Raw genomic sequence first — 22,291 nt, forward strand, 5'->3', positions numbered from 1 at the left:
CGAGCGGATACAAATTGCACTCAATGTATTAATAGTGGAGAGATTAAGGAAATTATGTGTACAACAAGCTAGTCACTAACTTACGATACAATCATTACAATTATCGATGTCGTATAATTATAAATAGAAACAGACTATATATTAGTAGCATTTTTAATTTTGCACCGCCTTCGAAAGGGTTGCAATATACATTTAATATGCTGTTTAGTAAGCAAATGAATGACTTTAACCGTTGTTGCATATGTGTTGAAATAGAATATAAATAAAATAGAAATTATTTCATACTTTCTAGCGAATTTCGAAGTCGGTAACATTCTTTCTAGAAAAATTTTTATCTCACATTTATTAGCATAGCGATCAATATTACAAAGCCAACGTAGAATGATATTCATTATCGTTAAGATGATGGTAATTTATTTTTATCTATTTATTATTTATTTCAATTTTTAATCCTTTTAAACGAATCCGGAGAATAATGTTTTTTATGGCGGAAACACGAGTTGAAGCCTATATTGAAAATCACAATCGTCGAACAATTTCCTCATGCAGAGTAAATTACTGAAACAGCGCTCGCAGGCTGCTGCTTTGAATGCAGTACACAAAGAAGGAGTAATTCTAGAGGACCGTTGCATACAATAAAATCAGCCAAGGAATCACAAGTTATGTTGGGACGAAACATATCAATTTCTGATGGTTTGATAAACGACACAATGGAAATCGTAAATGAATTTACATGGTCAGCACTTCGAAGAAATCAGCTAGAAGTGGGAAAATTGCCGGAGTATCAGTACTTACATAATTTAATGGCGAATCCATTGCAAGCAGATTCAAAGATACTGTTAGCTACATTTTAATATCTCTAGTAGTAACAACGAAGGTTATGGAGAAGTTGAGCGAAGAATATTACCCTTAATTTTAAGTTGAACAGTAACCGTATATAAATTATAAGAGACTACACTAAATAGAGTAATTGATCTTGGCAAAAAAAAATTTCGCCAAGATCTACGTTGTTCTTAGTCGTGTAAAAAATTTGGACAACTGCCCAATCTTATTACTTCCAGCGACAAGTTTGTGAAGAAACTACCAGACAAAATGAAATAAAATGGGTGAATAATAATAGATCATTTGCAATAACAATATTTTACAGTAAACAAATTGGAAAAATTTTGTAAATGGGACCAATCGGTGAACTAGTCCTACAAGATACAGAAGGTTTCATTCCGATAATTCAATCCAGAGAGTAATCGACGACCATTAAAATTAGATTTTTGCAAAAAAGGTAGTTTACAATAAATAAATTCAAATATTTTTTGGCGGGACCAGTGAGAGAACATGTCCTACGAGATACAAAAGGAATCATCCCGATTGGTCAAACCGTCTCGTAGAAATCAGTGAACATACATGCAAAAGAAAAAGAGGAAGATTACTTATCAAATTAAGATACCTCCCTTTTTTCCGAAGTCGGTATAAAAATAATGCTGATGATTGCCGATGGACCGATTTACGATTGAAGATTGTAATGATATTCAGTAGCAGATAACAGGAATGAGAATTCTCTTGGTCAAAGCTATCATTTATGTCAGTAAAACAACGTTTATCTGGAAGTTAATGAATAGAGAATCTTGAACTATTAGATAAGAATGCATGGAATATTTAGTACTACAATGATACAATAGTTAATTTTAGTATCTTGTTTCTAATTGTCTGTTTTATATTATTATGTTGAAGAATTTCTGCATTTGCAATATTCTGTTTAAAGTAAAAAAATATATTTATTCTTTTATGTACAAAAATTGAAGCATGCAGTATTTACAAGTATCTTATTTCTGCAATAGCATATAAGTAACGCAATGTAAATGTATGTAAATATGAAATCTTTCAAAACTTTTCGATTTAACAATATTTATTATTTTAACCGCAATTTCCAACGAACTGTTAAATTGTCCACTACATTGTGCCAACGATGTTTAATTTTTATTACTGTAATTACTGAAAATGATGTCCATATCTAACTGAGATAACATTTCGTCGTCAGAGTCATTTTCGGTATCGCGAGATATATCACATATAGATTTTGAAGTTCCGAGAAGCTCTTTTTCTGCCAACTTATCAGGTATTTTCAGTGAATCTAATGTAGCTACAGATGCAGAACTTTCTGGAAGTGTTAGTGTATCAGCATTTTTAAACTGCAGTAATTTAGACCGTATAAGAGGAGAAGAACGTTCCACTTCTTTATGACAAGCTGAAGAAACTGTTTTTTCTGAGCATTTATCAATACCTATTTTTTCAAACAACATATCATTTAATTTGTCAGACTCAGTTCGTTTAAGAGAGATATTTGCTGCTGTTGAATGCTCAGCATTTGTTTGTAAAATTTTGAAATTACGAGAAAAGGATTTTTTCTCATTTATATCTGGAGTAGATCTTTTCAAAGATCTTAATAAATCTTTAGCTCTTTCTATATCATCATTCTGTATGTTATCCTTTTGTTTTGTTAGTGACAGTTTAAATTTTTGTTTCTTACTTTCTTCCTTTGTATGCTCTAAATTCTTAGACATTGAAGTATTAAAATTCTTTTCAATTTGTGTGTCTGTAATTTTATTGAAAGACACTGAAAAAGATACGTCAGTGTCAAAATCCATTGGTTCGTCTGTATTTTCGTCTATTCCGATCGAATTTGTAGAGAAACTCGAACCTTTTTTAGTAACACTTTCTATATTCTTTCCGAAATATATTGGCTTTTTATTATTACTATTGTTTTTCTCAATAAACTGACTATTATCTTTTGATGAGTGTGCCTTCAAAGCTGTTGCAGAAATGCAATCTGCTTTCTCTTTTCCTTCTGTCTTCATTCTACTATCTGAAATATTTCCAAAAATTGCTTCCATATACTCTGTACGTTCTATTGTGCCTTCACTAGTATAAATTGCTAACAAACTGGAGGGTGAAATTAGAATTTGATATTTATTCAAAACAAAAGTTCCAGAAGTTCTTAAAAGGCCTACATCATGTAATAGTACAACAACATTAGGTTCTAACAAATCAGGATATTTAAGTGGTATATCTTTGTGTACAATTCCATGAATTTTATCTGTGAAATCTTTCAAAACAATAGGGGGATTATCATGACTATAGTCTATATGTTCTATTATTCCTGCCAAAAATTCAACTTTTGTACTATTGAAACCATTCATATTTGCTGTTTGTTTAATAGTAGCAATATCATGACCTTTCAGAAAATTATCTGGTAAATCACCCAACATTAATTGCCAAGGACCTTCTGTAAATAGATTTTTTGTATTTTGAGAACAATATTCAGATAGATTACTTGAATCAGTCTCTTTTGTTGTCATCTCACTTTCTTCCAAACTATTTAAATATGAAATACATGATATATTAGTGTCTATATCATCTGGTAATAACCCAGCTGGACCAGGAAATTTTCTGATTAATGTCATTTTCTTATTAGACCCTATTTGTGGTTTAAATATAGGTAAATAGTTTTTTGTAATATCATTTTTGGCTTGTATATTATCTGTAGGGTTCTGTTTTAACACATTACACAATAACTGTTTCCTTGAATTCTCAAACAAAGGTGGTTTAGAATTATCATTATTTGATCTATTTTCAGTTTTAGAAGTAGTCTTAGAGATTTGACATTTTTTTTCGTTATTGAATACTGTATTTCCTAACTTTTCATTAATTTTTGGTACAACTTTTTGTAACTCTAAATTCTTTGTATTATTTTCTATTACTTTATCCTGTATATTTTTGTTTTTGAGTATTCCAAGTACTAAATTTTTCCTAGGTAATTGATTACTTTTACAGCTTTGTACTTGATTCACAGAGATGTTTGATGAAGTATTATCACATAAATTTTTCAAATCACTGAACGCATCTTTAAATTCATTCTTATTAAATATTTCAAGAATTAAATTCTTTCTTGAGTCTTTATTTTTATCACATTTCTCTGTACTTTTATTTGTGGTACTTTCTTTCCATGATACATCATGGTCAAATGAAAAAATTGAATCATCATTTATATCTATTTTACGTTTTTTAGGTTGACTTTCTTGATTGTCCTTTTGAGAATAATAATTATTTACTTTCTCATCTACGTCATTCAAGAAATCCTAAAAATATACATTAAAAGATTATTTGTGTAATTTTACTGTACTTTGTTATTTTATGGTCTATCTGATATGGTATCTTATAAAGACAAATAATATTTTATTTAGAATATTTTTTACAATTATTTCACAAAACTTATAAAATTTGACACAAAAAATGTTTTTAATTTACCTGATCAAGATCCCAATCATCACTCTCAAACATTTTTCTTAAACATCAGTTTTGTTTTAATATATTTTTAATTTATAGAATATTTGTCTTTTCAATAATTAGTAACATATATACATTAGTTTGTATCGACACGTGTAAAATGTCAAATATTTTAATCATTGACTATGTAATAATGAAGATGTTAAATTTTCGGTAAGTTTGATTAAAATGGCAACCGTATAGGCGGGTATTTTGAATGGTAATACATTTAGTTACCGAATTTATGCAAAATAAAAAATAATATACCATAATTACAATATATATTAATTTATTATTAAATTCAAATTCATAGTTTTAATACATAAACACAATCATCCATTATGAATAACATATGCATATATGCAATAACACGCTTATGCAAAGGTTAAATTGATTTTTACTCTGTATACAACATAGCTTTTGCTACATTATCTGCTGTTTGTTTGTCAATCAATTTTTCAGCAATAACTAAGCCAAAAGCAAATGCAGTTGCTGGGCCTCTGCTAGTAATCAAATTACCTAAAATATATATAAATAAAATATTTGTTGTATAGCAAGTAGAATTTTATGAATAGATGCATACCATCGGTTACAACTTTATCTTCCAAATATTTATAATAATCTGTCAATTGATCTTTCATTGCAGGATATGATGTGACTTGTTTTCCTTTTGCAATACCATGAGCCTTTAATGCAGTTGGTGCAGCACAAATAGCAGCAATAAGTCTGTTTTCTTGTTCTTGCTGTTGTAGCAACTTTCCTACTTCTGCAGACTATACAAAGCAAAGAAAAGATAATTAATATATGTTCAAACATAAGCATTAATTTTACTTACATCTGCAAATGCCTTTGAACCACCTAAACCGCCAGGCAATATTACAACATCATATTTCTGATTAACCGCATCTTGAAGTTTTGCATCAACACATATTTTCACATCACGGCTGCATTTGACACATGAGCTCTCAGTAAGACCAGCAATAGTAACATCAACCTAAAAATACAATTTTTAGTAACAAAAGATTGCACAGAGTTTTTTTTTCATAAATAATGATCTATAAATTAAATTAATATTTGATGTACTGACATTAATGGGAAAGATGTTATTTTTTATTAAGTAGTATATTTAAAAGAAAATTTGCGTGTTAAAATCTAAAACGCAAATATGTAGTTCAAGGTTATATGTAATAAAAAAAACATACTCCAGCTCGACGTAAGACATCCGTTGTTATTACGGCTTCCATTTCTTCAGAGCCATCAGCTATTAACAAAAGTGCTGATTTTTTACCCATGTTTACAGTATATTTTATTTTATTCAATAGAATTATCGGAAATTTGTAATTCGATTGTACAAAATGTGAAAGAGCAGAGCACAATACTGACATGTGTAACTAGATGTTGATAATGAGAGAAGGGAGCATTGACGCTATTGGTACTCTATTATTAAATATAATAGTCTAATCTTAAATAAACTTTCTCGTTATTATATTTTTTTCTATTTTAAAGGTAGTAAAAAGAAATTACAGAATAAAAATTTGAAAATCATTTCTGTAAATAATTTCTTTATATTTAAATTTCTATAACTAAATGATAATTTGTTTCATAAAATGTAGGAAAGTATTGTTTCATTTTCATTAATAATGTTACACAGGGAAGAAAATACAACAGTCAGTTCAGCTAATTACATATTTATCTATTTTATAAGTAGTGAAAAGATACTACAAAATTAAACTTAAAAGGTAGCGTTTCTTTATCTTGAAATTTTTCGAAGTAAATTATTATTTGTTTTATAAACTTTACAAATCATAAGTCAATGTTAATACATTCTTGTGTATACCAATAACAAATACGGTGATGAAATAAATAATAAACTTAAAAAATTGCAAATCATAATTATCTTATGTAACAATAATAAAATCCTAGAATTATAAAAGAGAAATTCTAAGAGAACATATGATGTATGACTAAAGAAATGGAACCTAAATAGCGACTTGTTTCATCTACTAAACATTATAATAAATACTCTACTTTGAGTATTTTATATATTTTTCGATATTATATGCATTATGTGCATTTTTTCATCTTCAAATTTCCCATAAATACATAAAAATGCGCAGTCTACTTATAACCCATAACCTGTAACGTTAAATTCTTTAATATTATTAATTATCAAACAATTATATAAGACGTAAGAGGCCTAAGGTCATACTTAAAAAAATCTACATCTAACATTTGTTATTTCTAACATTAAAAAATTCGTACGAAATTGTCTTCGAAAGATTTCAAATCATACATTCAAATTATATTATCTTCTTTACATATATTAAATATTCCTTTAATTTTTTGTGATATAATTTTCTACTCTCTGTGATAGAACAGAATACAGTAATTTTTTAAATTTTTAAATTGCCACCGAAAAAGTATTGTGAAAAGGAAACGAAGGAATACGCGGAATCGGAACGCACCCCCACAGAAGAAAAACGAAACAAAACGCAGTACAAGATGGCTGCGTTTGGGTGTTGTGGCTGCTGATTTGTGTAAGATTATTCTGTAGTGCTCGATGGTTAATTAGTAGTAAATCTTAAAATATTCATCGGTTATTCATCGGTGTGAATCGCAGTTGTGTATAACGCTTACGTGTGGAAGGAAGTTGCGTTAGGGGGAAAAATGCAAGCACGTCGTTGAAACATTAATCACGGGTGAGTTTGCCTTGAAATTTTATGGCTTTTCACTTTATTTTAACGATTCTCCCGGAAGTCCGGCAGGACGAGGTGCGATGTGACGAAAAATTCTATCACGTAACCTATAATCTATAGAAACGGGATTCAATAATTAACTTACCGCTCGAACACGGTGTTCCTGTTCCTTTTTCGTATTTTCTGCATATATGACGAAATTGTGTAAATAGTTGGTTTTTTTCTCTCTGTATTCTCACATTGCACGTCGATGAGTCAATGAAAAATTTTACAATGTCCATCGCTCCTTGGCACGCTTTAATCGCGTTACGATGACGATAAAGCGTTTCGATTTTATATGTAAAACTCATTTATGCCAACTATACCGCTTTCACCGTGACTCAAGACCACTTAAAGAAAGTAGAGATATATATTGTAATTGCTAGAGTATTAAGATGGGTTATTGAAAGAGGATTTGGTTTCCTTTTTGTAAATCATGAGATTATGAACATACGGCTTTTTTTCACTATTGTATACATGAGACGGTTGATTTTTTCAGGATTTTGTTCATGTATATATACACACACATATATATATGTATATGTACTTTCATTAATTTCAATTGTGTTGTATAAATTTATACTTTGTTCAGGTGTTGATGAAACAAGTCGTTGGATGTAATTTTTCAAATAAATATTTGATAGTTATATTTTATTCCTTTTGTAGGGTACTTTCCATATTGATATCTTGTAGTTCAAAAATATTTTAGTTGTATTTGAGACAAGAAGTAATAGAGCCATTAGGGAGCAGAATGTATATAGGAAAAGGTGCTTCAAAAGAAAATGACAAATGACGTTATAAAAACATACTTGTATCTTTAAGGTATTATTTGCATAATGTAACTATTACTTTGAGGAAAATAAAATGTAATGCCATAATAACTGACATCATAATAGAAAAAAGGGTCATTAATTAAAAAAAAAAAGGAGGAAGCATGTTAGCAGTACTTTTTCTTAAACAGTTTTTATAAATATACTGATAGAATGACTATATAGTTCAGGGGGTGGATGATAGGAATTTACTGAAAATCCAAGATAGAAGCCACTTGAAACGCTGGAGAAAGACGGTGGAGCTTCGGAGGAGGAGGAGATGTCTGCCGGCACCCAGGGCGAGATTCGGGTTGGCCCTTCGCACCAGGTTTGCCATATACCTTGAAAACCTTTTTTGCTACTTAGCTATATTGCACAATGTACCTAACTCAAGGCTTGTTCTCCTGAAATGTGTATTCTGAATGTATAGATAAGGCAGAGTTCATCATTGAAGCACCAGGTAATTGTGACACCATTTTTTTCACAATACCTAATATGTTCAATGGTAATTGCTCCTCATTTATGTATTTCACTCTTCCCTTATATGTAACTAAAATTAGGGTGATATTCAAGTTATTTGTTACCTACATTGTTAGGTATGTGTATATTCAAGAGTTGTTGAAGGACTTATAGTTTTAAACAACTTTGTATGGAACAGAGATGTTTGAAACTGTGTTATTAGTAACAATATGTACGTATTAATTGATAATATGTGTGAATTAAATAAGTAAAACAAGTAATTTTTAAGCTAATAGTTATTCGCAAATGTAAGAAATGCTTACTTTATATAAAATTTTGTTCTTAAAATTAATTATCATATGTATATCAGGTGTCATTAATAATTCATAAACACTATTTATGCATACTATAAATATTTTAGTACCCAATTAGTTTACATATCTTTAGAAAAAACTAAAAATAAAGATATACTTGCGTAGTTCTTATAAGAATGTATAATTATTTTGCAATGCTATTCAGTGTAGTCATCATATTATTTTCAAGAATTGTTAAAGTGCATGGCGTGTACTTAGTTACAGGTTTAGAATAATTGAAACATCAGTGTTTTCTTAGTGCTTGAAATCCATATTCATAGGAAGGATTTTCATTCAGAAGTTGTAGTTTTAATATCTATCTTATATTTATACACATTGAAAGAAAAAGTTGTAGAGTTGAACATTATATGGCACAAATACCTACCTATTCCTTATACAGCTTTGTTGTAAGCCGATGGTTCAAATAACAATGATAGTTATTCTTTAAGTCACAATTATAATTTTCTACTTGCTTAATAGTACAGCCACAACACTTAAATCACATCGCAAGTACTATCCCTGAGTTTGCTACTGTTGTTGGAAGACCCTAAATATGATGAAAGTTATTATGACAGAGCATTCTAACAATAACATTATAGGGTAATATTGTATAAGTATAAGATTAACTTTATATTTATAGTGGTTTTCAGTCACGGTGAAATTATAAAATATTTTATTTTTATGTAATAACCCATTGGTTACTTGAACCATCTACGAAATATTAAAGTTAGGAACTTTGCGAAGAAGTATTTAGTCGCAGAATAATCATTTTATCACAATTTCTTCTCATCTTGTAAATGTCATCTTGTTACATTTGTTTGTGAAATAATTGTTTTTCATTCGTTAACTATGATTTTCTCAATTCATGTTCATCTGCTCACATTAGAAAATGTTACAGTGAATGTGTTTTTTGTTCGAGTGGAGATTAACTTGTAGCTTTAATTTATATACACATGAACATGACTAATCGTTGTTAAATGGTACCAAGTCTTAACACGTGTATATAATAATTATATGTTATCTTTTTAACTTGTCTTGTTTCTCATGCTTATATATATATATATATATATACGTATATTTATAATCATTAGTTTGTACACAAATATAAAAGTACTCACGCTACTTCTCGTACCAGTATTGTAACAAACGGAACAGAATGGAAAAAAATTATACTGGCTCGTGTAGTTTCGAAAAGCAAGCCGGAGTATAGGTGCGTACAACTAACTCGCTTTGGCATTGGTGCTAACCACGCACAATCCCGAATTTTGGGTACAGGAATTGGTTTCTTGTCAGGCCCGTTTGCCTGAGTATCGGCCGGGTATACCTCCTGGAGAGCTGCTTCCTGATCCAGAGTTTTCTAAAGAACGAGAGGAGCTAAGATGGATTCCAGCTATGGCATTGGACGGGGATCTTCTGATGTACTTAAGGGCAGCTCGATCTATGGCTGCGTTTGCTGGTATGTGTGATGGAGGATCCCCGGATGACGGTTGTGTGGCTGCTTCCCGTGACGACACGACTATCAATGCTCTGGATATCTTGCACGACTCTGGCTATGATCCAGGAAGAGCATTGCAAGCTTTGGTTAAATGTCCTGTACCTAAAGGCATCGATAAAAAGTGGTCTGAGGAGGAAACTGTAAGTAGAAGTGACAAAATCTGGAAAATTGATTAAGTAGTTTCTTTATCGTGATTGTACGTATGTGATCTCATAATTGGAAAGGAAAGATCAGACTCCCATTTAATTGGTCATCGATCTGTCCTATAGAAACGCTTCGTCAAAGGACTTCGGCAATTTGGAAAAAATTTCTCAAGAATCAGAAAGGATCTCTTACCTCATAAAGACACGGTAATGAAATTTGAGAGAAAGTAAAGTGAGACTTGAGAGAACAGGTAGCAAAGCTTCTTCTTTCCTTTACTTTTAGCCGGAATTGGTTGAATTCTACTATTTATGGAAGAAAACGCCAGGAGCGAATAATAACCGACCTCATCGAAGGAGAAGACAGGGTTCACTTAGAAGAATTCGTAACACACGAAACTCGCGTGCTGGCACTCCCAAAGAAGAGGTGCCAACTCCACCCAAAGATACTCCACCAGCTAACGTCAATCAGAAGGAGCCTGTCTCGGAACCGGAAACTGTACCTGTTGGGACTCCTGCAAGCAATAATCCTGGTGGGGAAATTAGTTCCGTAACAGAAGACGATAACTCGGAAGAGGATAGTGATTCCAGAGACACAAACACTAACGGAGCAACGCATTCGTGTCAACATTGTTTTTCAACTAATTCGAAGGATTATCAGGTAGCTGGCAAGGACAGATTGTTGCTTTGTACGGAATGCAGGACACATTTGAAGAAGACCGGAGAACTACCGCCTGCGCCACCATATCTGTTCCGCCCTGTGCCTGCGGAATCACCAGATAGCCCAGGGAGAATGCGTACAAGAAACAAGGCCAAGGAAACGCCTAGACCTGCAAGACCACGACGTACAGGAGGAACGGATACTCCTGATCAGGAAAAGCAGCAGCAACAGCAACAGACGCCAGACAAGAATAAGAAAAAATCTAGTAAGCCAGAGACGCCGAAGAAAGGTCAAAAACGACCTCAGACGGATGAAGTGGACGAGGACAAGGAGTCTCAGAAGCGAAAACGTCCTGGTGAACGTCCTGAGAGTCCCTCGGAGTCTCTCACGACCGATAGCAACTCTCTCATGGATGAACCTGAAAGGGAAGGAGAAGGTGATACGAACGAAAATCAACCTACTCCTGTTACAGTGCCAACTGAAGAGCCTGTTAGTCCAGCAGTAACCACACCTGAAGAGCCTTCTGAACCAACTCCAGTTTCTACCCCCGTACCAACGCCTATACAGACTTTACCAATTTCTGTTCCTGTTATCCACGCCTTGGAAAAGAAACCGTTATTGGAAGAATCAGTAGAAACGAAGGATCAAATAGAAGATGTTCCTTTAGCTATGAATCAGCCATTAAAGTTGGAACCTATGCCAATAGAACCAGCCATGTCACCATCTAACGAAGATATGAAGGAGCCCGAACAGCAGCTGAATTTGACCACGTCGCAGTCGTTAAATATGAACGATATGAGTCAAAATATGCCACGTAATTTGTCACAGTCGATGCAGAACAGTGGTATTTGTGCTTCGACTGGTTCGCAGGGTATGCAGAACTCGCAGATCATGTCTCCAACGCACCAAGGACTGCCACTTAATATGCAGTACACACCCAATGTTCCTCCTGTTCAGAATGTGCCGCAAAACTTATCACAGAGTATGCAGATGCCGCCGAATATACCGCAGAATATGTCAAATGCACAAAACATGGGACCAACGCAAAACCTTCGAGCACACGGTGAGAACCTGTCAAGTACGCAAAATATGCCTCAAAGCATACCGGGACCACCATTGAACCTCAATATCTCGCAAAGCATACCAACGAACATGACGCAGATACCTCAGATGCCGAGTTCGCCACAACCACTTGGCTTAACCGTCATGTCTTCTGAAAACAGAATGTCCGAACGAATTTCCGACGACAGACTACCTCCGGAACGGATTAGAGATAGTAGGATACCTGATAGAATACCAGAGAGGATACCAGAAAGATCAGAAAATAACGAGCCTGAGAGGAATGAATCAAATAATCTGTTCCAACCCATTCAGTCAAGTGGAATGTTATCCATGGAGAAACCGTCACCGATGTACAATTTAGCTGGAACGCCACCGATGGAGCCTCAAAATTTGAAGATCAAGCAAGAGATTATTCCTCCTGAGCCAGATCCGCTTCAAAGTTTAAAGGAAGTCAAAGTTCCTGGTTTTCAGTCTGGTTTTCCTGGTCCGAGTTTGGAGAATATTAAAAAAGATCCAGATAGTTCCAGCAAACCACCAACACCTAGCAAGCACTCCATACCAAGCAGTCAACCTGTTCCTCAAATACAATCTGTGGCAGCTTCCCCAACGCCGACTCTTCCACCACCACCTACATCTATTCCACAGCCTGTGATGCATCCAGCCCAGCAACCAAGTCCTCATATGGCTCATCCATTCCACCCACACCACCCCTTGATGCATCATTCATTATTTACTGCCATGCATCCGTATCATCCTCATGCTTATCCAGGTTATGCTCCAGTTGGTGCTTATCCCTCATTTCCACCATATCCTTACGGTGTTCCCCACGCAATCCCTCCTCCATCCCCACAAAGGAGTCAAGAAAGTACAACTATGATGACGGCACATCATTCAAGCACGAGTTCCAGTGTGACAACGAGAGAAGAAGGAGAGAATCTCATCGCGACGCATCATCACTCTTCTACAATGCATCAAGCCACGGCTCTGCATCACGACAAACTGTTGACCATCTCCTCTCACAGTTCTCATAGTCACTCTTCGTCGCACAGTTCACATAATACTCAACGTAAGCCATCGCTAGTTCCAACCACATGTCTGACATCAAGTAGCTCAGCGCATCATCACCATAGACCGCCGCAATCTCAGCCTCCAGTCGCTCCTGAACCTAAAATAGAACCTGACCTCGTAGAACAAGAACAAGAAGAACCCCCAAGCCCACGAGGTCCATCTCCAGAGCCTCGAATTGAAGATTCTGAATGTCACAGGTCACAATCGGCCATATTTCTACGACATTGGAACCGAGGCGAGAACAACTCTTGCACCAGAACAGATCTAATGTTCAAACCTGTCCCAGACTCAAAGTTAGCAAGAAAGAGAGAGGAAAGGTCGAGGAAGCAGGCAGAGAGGGAAAGAGAAGAACGTGATAGAGCTGCGGCGCAACAAGCTAGGAAAATGACCACGCCTGAGAAACAGCCAGAAACATGTAAGCCGCCTAGTCGTGGGCCTCTTGAACCTGTCGTGTCTCCATATGACAGATATGCTGCAAGACCGGGATCCTATGCTGATACTCCTGCTTTGAGACAGTTGTCCGAGTACGCTCGGCCACACGCTGCATTTTCACCTGCTAGACATCCTGCGCCACCAGATCCGATGTTACATTACATGTATAGTCCTGCTGCCCGAGAACGCTTAGAACTAGAACATTTAGAACGTGAGAAAAGAGAACGAGAGATAAGAGAATTACGCGAACGAGAATTAAACGATCGACTAAAAGAGGAGCTTCTGAAGGGAACGCCTAGACCTATGCCAGCGCCAGTGGATCCACATTGGTTGGAAATTCATCGACGTTATGCGGCCGCTGGACTCGCTCCTGGACCGTCAGGACCTCCTCAAGCTCTCCACCAATTCAGTCTTTATGGAGCACCGCCTGGGCCCAGTCAGTTGGAAAGAGAACGTTTAGAAAGACTAGGTAACGTTAACTCTCTACCAGTAAGGGTCTGCCATTCCCCTTGAAATGCGTATCTTTCTTCTCGCATATTGGACTGAACGCAAAATTAACTATGGATGAGTGATTTTAGGCTTTCATGGCCCGGGTTGCTGCTGATCAGGATTTCAGATGTAAGCTGTGACTTTCCAAACGTTGTTCCAGTACTCTTGACTGCATTGTAACTGGCTTTATCATGTCAAGTACAAATTTGAGTAAATGATTACAAGTTAGAGTTTATAATCATTTATCATATTTAGAGTATGGTGTTAAATTTCTGATGCAATTAGCTACAATACGGACAAGAAGTCAGAACAACTTTTCAGAAGAAAACATTTTATATCCGAGAACCTCGAACAGCGATTATGATTTTGATTTGATTGAGAAAATTGGCGAGATTCGACCGAGTTTAGAATCTAAATCAGCGTTGTTCAAATTACAATCCCAAGACTCATGGAGCTTATATTCTAATACCATAGATATATGATTATTCTGTTGTCAAAGCGAAACAAAATTATTAAAGTGACTTCATTCGGTGGACAACGTTAATTTAGGGATAAAGCGAGATAATGATAGTTTTCGAATGTTAGCTGCTTCTTGTGTTCGTCATATAATTACCAAATGATCAAGTAATGATGTAAGACGCAGCTATCGGTCGAAGATCTGACAGAAGAGTGCCGCAAAAAAAATCAAAAAAGAATTCATTGTCGGGAGAACTACTACGTAGCTGGTTAGAATTAAGAGTACGACTGGGACAGTATGTTTGATCGAGGCGCTGTCGGGTTTAGGGATACCGACTGCAGCCGGCGGGGGGCCAGCGGGTGCAGGGGCTGGCCATCCCGTAGCGGCTCATCACCACGGCCAGCTGGACGAGCGACTGGCTCTAGCTGCTGACCCGATGGTCCGGTTGCAGATGGCTGGCATTTCGCCCGAGTATCATGCTCACACTCACGCGCATACGCATGCGCATACGCACTTACACTTACATCCGGGACAGCAGCAGGCCCAGCAACAGGCTCAGCAACAGCAGGAAGCGGCTGCGGCTGCAGCTGGATTCCCCCTGCCTGGTAGGTCCTATAAATCAGGATGTTTGAGTACGCTCCCGCACGATGATCGCTCCTTTCACCGACTATCTCTATAATCTTAGAACCAACAAGAATATTTTTTTATACATACATGTGTATAAGTATATCACGATTTTACTTTTGCCCGTGAGCATAGATATTAGGTATTACTTTTTTGATCTTGATTAAATTTGATAAGTAGATTGCGGATATTTATGCATTTATAGCGAATTTAAAGATGTACAGACTTAATATAGAGATATGTATAAAGAATATTCACATTTATATTTATATCATATATTCTATTTCACTTTATATTTTATATATATTATATTTAGAAAGTGGGACAAATCTTTGCACAGGTTCCATTTCTTTAGTTGTGTTAATAACAATATGAATTTGTATAAACATCTCCAGTCTACTGAGAATATTTCTATAATTTGAAAACGTTACGAGCGATTAGCGAATTGTAATTTAATTCTGTATTGATACAATAAAAATGTAAAATCAAACGTAAATTAACATATAAGAATCACATATATTCAATTTTTAAAGTAAGATCGTAAAGTTAGGAGATAATCTTATTAGAGGTATTTTTTGAGTAGTAAGATTTCTCTGAATCTTTATTTTTCTTTTTTGCAAGATAACGAGTCCGTGATCGGTAAAGCGGTCAATTGCGTGTAAGCGTACTGTAACGTGCTTTTCACCTAATCAATTTAATATCAGTCACTCTAACTTAAATGGGAAGCATTCTAACTGCCACCAACAGCTTATCTTTTTCATAAAGAAAAAGACAACAAAAATATAGAGAGAAATATAAATTTTTCTCTGCGGCAAAAATTTTTTTTGCATTTTTCTGTCGCTTTTCTCGCTATGCCATATTATATTAACTTGAAACTAGAGCTTCTCGATCATCGAGCGCAGTTTCTGGGTGAAGGTACGATTCATCAATAAAGATTCTATGAGTTTTTAATAGCGTGAATTACCTTTAAGTAAACTGCAATGATAGTGTGTGTGGTACGTGCGTGAATGGGACTGACACAATGTGTCTGTACTGCACAAACATTTATGATATTTATTATCTATTTATAACAATAATCTTTTAAAAATTGCACATTACTTGCATAATTTATCAACATTACAGCAACATAACGTCTATATGTTTTTATTATCATATCCTGTTATAACATCTTATTAATGTCATTATATAAATCTATCCAAAATCAACTGATCGTTCAGGATCGTTTAAGAGTAATCGTGCAAGTGTAACATTTGTATTAGTCTTTGGAATATGAAAGGTTGATATTTTGATCTTATAAAATAATTTTGTATTAAATTTGTTTTTATTATATATTACCTGGAAATTAATTTTTAAATTTACTAATTAATTTACTTCTTATTGGTATTTTCATCTATGCTAGATAGTAAAGGTACTTTTGTGTAATATTGCAAGGATTGAATGCAAGATGAAGAAATAAGAGTTGATCCTGTTTTGGGCGATCAGTTAATTTTGGGCAGGGAATAGAGAAAGAAGAAAGTTGTTACAGTGCAGCGGCATACGAAACCAAAAATATCGTCCAACAAATCTCACGCTTCATCATGCATGCCCGTCTATCTATAAGTTTTCTCAAGGCTTTATTTATCTTATGAAGGCAACACGATCGCCTTTTACAATTTACTAATGTTTTCTATCTGTACAGCGGCAGCTGGTGCAAATTATCCTCGACCAGGCTTAATGCCCCGTGACCCAGCACTGGCTCTTCATCCCGCGGAACTTCTTGGAAGACCGTACGCGGATATGGCGGCGCATCACGAGCAATTACAACGTCATCTAATGATGGAACGCGATCGATTCCCTCCTCATGCATCGCTTGTTGCACACCACGAGGAATATCTAAGGTTCGTCCTTTGAAATCCATAACAAAGCTATACAATTGTACGTATGCTTGATTTAGACGACCAGTGGTATCGGACTAACAAAGGGTGTTTTTTAGACAACAGCGCGAGCGTGAGCTTAAAGTTCGCGCACTGGAAGAAGCTGCACGTGGATCACGCCCTTAAGTGTAATTGTATTTATATATTTTAATGATTATCTTTATAATTAGGGACGCGACGGTCCTCGTTAGAAACAATTAACGAGTACTCGTCAGGCGGTGATCGAGCACAAGGCGTCATGCTTTGCAATTGACAAAAAAAAGAGATAAGAAAAAAGGTGCAAGGATAAAAAAAAATAGAAATGATCTGCTCAAGATCGCTGACCTTACGTTTATGATCAAAAATTATTTTTGTGGTTTTTCTTTAAAGTTAAGTTATTAATGAGAATATAAAAACGTAAGGATTGTTACGACGTGTAACTTTTTAGTGTAAATATGACACGATTTAAAGGATAGAGCTAGATTTATCTAGCACTATGGAGGATTGAAATTTATATATATATAAATATGTGTATGTATATATTTATATATATATATAGCGACCGCTTGACGTGTAAATTTGTTTGTAATTTCTATATATATTATATATATTATCGAAACCACGATATTACCATATGCTCAAACGAGATTCATTTCCGTTTGATTTCATTTCTCACAGCGGTAATAATGCCAAAGTGTTCAGAAGAGAAGTGGTTCACCGTGTTTCTTCTTTTTTTGTTTTTTAGCTCTTTCGTGCTTACGTGCGGGAAAGTAAATCGTTGTCTGTTTATTTTACAATTTACAACACTCGATTATGTACCGACGAACACAAATCGTGTTTTTGAGACGAATAATAATTTTATAATCTTTAGAGTAGCTTCCCGAACATGTTAACTGTCTGTGCATCATGAAACAATGCATAAATGATTTTCTCACAGACTTTTCGTGTTTTAGCGTATTATAAGATGTAACTTAAGTTTTAAATAATTATTGTAATTTCTGTGTCGGACAATTTGTATATTTTCTATATGTATCCTTTTAAGATTTTACTCTGAAGACCACGAGCGTTTGATACTAGTTTGATCGAGCGGCTGATTAGTAATTAAAGAACAAAACACAAAAAAATGGTAAAAAAGCAAACTTTGTAACGAAGTGACCAAAGTTAAAAAAAGTTTGTAGAAAAATGATGTGAGCGAACGCATAATCTTTCATCGTGTGTAATGTTCACAAAAATATTCTGTATGCACTGTGCAGGCACTGGAAATTAATGCGTGTTTTCAATGAAAGAGAAAAGAGTAAATGCTTAAGAAAAATGATCCTTTATTCTGACGACAATTCGAACATATAAATTTTCTGCTATATAATTAATTCAGTGTAATGTAGTTATTTAATTAAGTAAAATATTTCATAGGAACATCCAGTTTTATCGTATCTTTTTTTCTCTAATTTCTTCACAAAGAAATATTGGATATCATTTTCAGAATGAAAAAGTATGATTCAGATGTGGAATGATCAATGTACTGTCAATGTCTGCTTGCACTTACGAGACTATAATATATTTTTCCTATGTCACCATACAACTATCTGTGAGAGAATTATATACATTTGCGTTAATACAACGTAATCTCAAGCAGACATTTTTTTCTGCATTAACCTGTTATCAGAGAAAATAGGAAAAGTGAATACGTCAAATGGAAAATTTTATGTGATCAGGAGATCGAATCATTGTATAATTTCTTATTACCAGTTTGCCTGTCACTGGATTCCCTGGACAGAAAATAAATGCCTGTCTTATTAAATACACTATTTTTTCGTGTCACGGTAATTTATATCCAACGCTATAATATTCTACGAATTTATAAAAAAGGCCAGTCATGAATCAGTCAGAAACTAACATCAGACCTAGCCTAATTAATTTTACACATGGTATTTGTTTTCCTCGCTCTTTCTACCGGTCGTCGGTTGGTTTTTATTGACCGTAATGTGAAACCCAGCCTCCGACCACTTTACGTGGGAGTCATCACATCTATGTATGTTTCTATGTTTGTGTCTGTAGAAGGAAACAAGTGTCACGTTGACCATTCCGAAACTATTTCCTATGTTACAAAAGCGCAAACTGTTGAAAGAATATTAGAAAAAATTATTTTCAAGATACCTCTATATATTAATAAGAAGGTAATCATCAAGAGAATTATTGTTAGTACTTAATAGTTTTAGGGGACGCTTTTAGGATGCATTTTTAATTTCTTTATATTAATATAGCTATTAGTTTACCTAAACTACTCATTTCTGTATTTTTAACTAGCTAATCAATTCTAATTCTGTAATTTATTTAGTTAACAATTTCTTTTTTTGACTGCTCTGCATGATTTGACAAAAATGTTTAATTTCATGTGTTTCAATTTTTTAAAAATTGACTTCAGTAAATATTACTTTTTATTACTTATATATACATACTTATTTTGTTATGTTTATATATATTTTTGAAATTATTATTAACGTATTCTGTTTTTACTAGCCAAACATGGTGCAAGTGGCTCGTTCGCCCCTAATCGGATGCACGTGTATTTCACATGTGTATTCTAGTAAAGGGAAGGGGTAGGGTGGGGGTTAACGGCAACATGCATCGGGGAAGAGGGAATCCTGGAGGAAACGAAGGAAGCCACAGCGGCTTAGTCATTCATAAACGAACCGCTAGTGTGGTCGGACGCCTCTTTTGAGTTACTGTAGTTATTTTAACGATTAACTGATAACGGCGCAGTGCAGCATGGCTGCACGAAAGAAAGAGGAATCATCAAAGCAACGTTATCAAGCGAACGCACGTGAAAGGGATCGCACTCATAGGTGAAAATATATCTTTAATCATAAATTAATCATTTTTTTTCCTAAGATATTAAAAATATATTTTTTTAAAACATAATAATAAAACAATTAAAATAATGCTTAAAATGTTTATATACTCTGTAAAGATACAATAATACAAACTTAAAAGTTAAATTACAGAGAATGGGATACTGTACTGTTCAAAGTAATTAGAGGAATATTTATTTGAATAACTTGTTAATGACAAATTAATAAGATAATTAAATTATTATATATGTATTGAATTATAATTGTAAAACAGAAGCTTCTCTAATTACTTTGAGTAGTGTGTAAACGAGATGTTCGTCTTTTGGTTCAGGAGAATATTCAATTATGAAAAATTCGCGAATACTCTAAGCGAGGGTAAGGAATCCAAACGCGAAATTCAAGAAATCCAATCTTCGCTCTGCAGTGTGAACACGGCTTTCAGTACCTTGAGAACTTTAATACCAACGGAACCTGCGGATAGGAAATTATCAAAAATAGAGACATTGAGATTAGCGAGCAGTTACATCAGCCATTTGGGTGCTGTTCTTGTTGCCGGTCCTATAGATCAACCGTGTTTACGCGTTGAGGATAGTAGCGGACTTTACGGAACAAATTATTGGACTGATTCACAAACAAGGCCGCAAGTTTGCACTTTTTGCCTTGCTATGCACAAAAAATATGTAAGTTAATGATAAATGGTGATATAACAGTAATATTATTAATTATCGAGTTAATTTTTATTTACTTAACAAAACTATATATATGTATATATTATAAAATTCATTCTTTGTGATAATTTACTATATTATTTCGTAGATGAAGAAAATTATATATTTAGAAAGTTATATATATATAGTTTTTTATTTTCATAAAAATAAAATGTCGATCTTGTCAAAAGGATTATAGTAACCTATGATTTTTGTAAATTTCAGAACTTAAATATTACTTCAGGAGCAATTTCAAATTATTGAAAGGAGAACATATGTATACTGTTTTCGAGAAATCAACATCTATCGACTTAAGCAATGTATAAAGATTAAGATATACATAAATAATTTACTGTACATTTCTTGTATATATACGAATATTATTAAGTTTAATAAAGTTTATATTGTATCTATTAACTCCATCGCGTTTGTTACTCCAGATTTATATTATATAATAAATAAGATATAAAACTAAGCTATGACGAATAAATAATATTTCATAGCTTGTATTCATATACAGGGAGATAAAGGTGAATTCTTTAACCTATGTATTCAAACATCATTTATTTTTTTTATAACATTTGAACATCGAATATCCGTATAATCGCCAGTGCTACTGAAGTCAAACTAATGCTGTGATATTTCATCGAATATATTATTTGGCAAAATACCTGCTTTTTTTTAAGTAAAAATTCATCATAAAAGTTGCCGAATATATTTGTAGTAGTAATAAATGTGTAAAAAATTTATTTATTAGGATATTAATAAAGTTACAGATGGCATAATGATGAGAGCGGTACGGCGGCGAATGTTTCAGTCTTTCGAAGTCAACAATGCTGTGAGGAAGCACATTTTAGTTTTTCTCTCCGTTCTCGTTTCTCGTTTCAATTTCAGTGTTCTTATTCGGTTATTCATCGCGGGCTAATCCATAGGTAATCATGTTCGCTACTGAGAAGCAATCCTTTGAATGTCTACGCATCAAAAATTAGGTAAGCTTCGTGAATAAAGGAAAACTAACATGAACCATAGTAACCGCAATCAATCACCGCCATTGTGATAAAATTGAATTCATCCACAACTTCGGTAATTTTAAACAATATAGATTTAAAATTAAAAAACACGAATGCTTATGTAACAATAATTTATTATTATATTAACTTTACTGTTGGGTGTAACTTTTTATACGAAAGAATGCTCCAATCTTGTTGAAATAAGTACTCCAAATTTCATAGTATTTCTTCAAAATTGACGAAAATATAGTAAATTTTGTAAACCGATGAAAATGGATAAAAATTATTATTTTAAAAATTTTAAAAATGAAAATTCATATTTTTCTCAGTGTTATACAGTTAAAATATTGTATATTAAATAATTAATGAAAGGAAATAATAATGAACAGCGACGTTTATTATATTTTTCATTTTATATAAAAAGAATCTGAAAAGGCTATAACTTAAATTAATTTATTATATAACATATGTCATGTGAAAAATATTAAACTTTTTAATATTGTAAACTGTCTTAAAGAAACGGGAACTTAATATTTACATCTTCCTCAATACTTCTTTTATCCAACACTGCAATTTTGCTATACAACTACGTATGACAGTTTCACTATATACTGCTTACCAATAGCTATATGTTCCAAAACTACGGTATTAAAAATAAATTTTCTGAATATAACTACAATTTTCACCAAACATGAGCGAATGTAATTTAGAAAACGAGTCACGTGTGAC

The 22,291-nt window shown here is 33.7% G+C and overlaps 4 protein-coding genes across 10 annotated transcripts; 2 read left to right on the top strand and 2 right to left on the bottom strand.

Annotated features, from left to right (window-relative positions):
- Positions 1–1,885: 1,885 nt before the first annotated feature.
- LOC126923030 (uncharacterized) lies at positions 1,886–4,490 on the bottom strand. Its single transcript, XM_050736022.1, has 2 exons — positions 4,303–4,490; positions 1,886–4,133 (listed from the first exon to the last, which is right to left on the bottom strand). Exons 1-2 carry the CDS (start codon positions 4,333–4,335, stop codon positions 1,968–1,970), a joined length of 2,199 nt encoding a protein of 732 aa, XP_050591979.1. The 5' UTR covers positions 4,336–4,490; the 3' UTR covers positions 1,886–1,967.
- A 102-nt stretch (positions 4,491–4,592) lies between these two features.
- On the bottom strand, positions 4,593–5,730 carry LOC126923048 (protein dj-1beta-like). The gene is made up of 4 exons (XM_050736056.1): positions 5,523–5,730; positions 5,156–5,314; positions 4,904–5,093; positions 4,593–4,839 (listed from the first exon to the last, which is right to left on the bottom strand). Exons 1-4 carry the CDS (start codon positions 5,703–5,705, stop codon positions 4,718–4,720), a joined length of 654 nt encoding a protein of 217 aa, XP_050592013.1. The 5' UTR covers positions 5,706–5,730; the 3' UTR covers positions 4,593–4,717.
- A 1,048-nt stretch (positions 5,731–6,778) lies between these two features.
- LOC126923020 (arginine-glutamic acid dipeptide repeats protein-like) lies at positions 6,779–18,801 on the top strand. Of its 7 annotated transcripts, none has more exons than XM_050736001.1 (8): positions 6,780–7,019; positions 8,051–8,192; positions 9,952–10,311; positions 10,441–10,521; positions 10,598–14,003; positions 14,807–15,085; positions 16,783–16,981; positions 17,077–18,801. In XM_050736001.1, the coding sequence occupies exons 2-8, from the start codon at positions 8,145–8,147 to the stop codon at positions 17,141–17,143; spliced, it is 4,440 nt and encodes a 1,479-aa protein (XP_050591958.1). In that variant the 5' UTR covers positions 6,780–7,019; positions 8,051–8,144; the 3' UTR covers positions 17,144–18,801. The 7 variants fall into 7 exon arrangements, with proteins under 7 accessions (XP_050591964.1, XP_050591958.1, XP_050591959.1 ...); XM_050736002.1 differs by having other exon boundaries at positions 9,970–10,311; XM_050736004.1 differs by lacking the exon at positions 8,051–8,192 and adding an exon at positions 9,812–9,886 and having other exon boundaries at positions 9,970–10,311.
- A 154-nt stretch (positions 18,802–18,955) lies between these two features.
- LOC126923049 (transcription factor 15-like) lies at positions 18,956–20,969 on the top strand. The gene is made up of 3 exons (XM_050736057.1): positions 18,956–19,839; positions 20,177–20,525; positions 20,778–20,969. The coding sequence occupies exons 1-3, from the start codon at positions 19,763–19,765 to the stop codon at positions 20,814–20,816; spliced, it is 465 nt and encodes a 154-aa protein (XP_050592014.1). The 5' UTR covers positions 18,956–19,762; the 3' UTR covers positions 20,817–20,969.
- Positions 20,970–22,291: the final 1,322 nt, after the last annotated feature.

The sequence above is a fragment of the Bombus affinis genome, chromosome 13 (assembly GCF_024516045.1).
Source record: "Bombus affinis isolate iyBomAffi1 chromosome 13, iyBomAffi1.2, whole genome shotgun sequence".
NCBI classification, from domain to species: Eukaryota; Metazoa; Arthropoda; class Insecta; order Hymenoptera; family Apidae; genus Bombus; species Bombus affinis.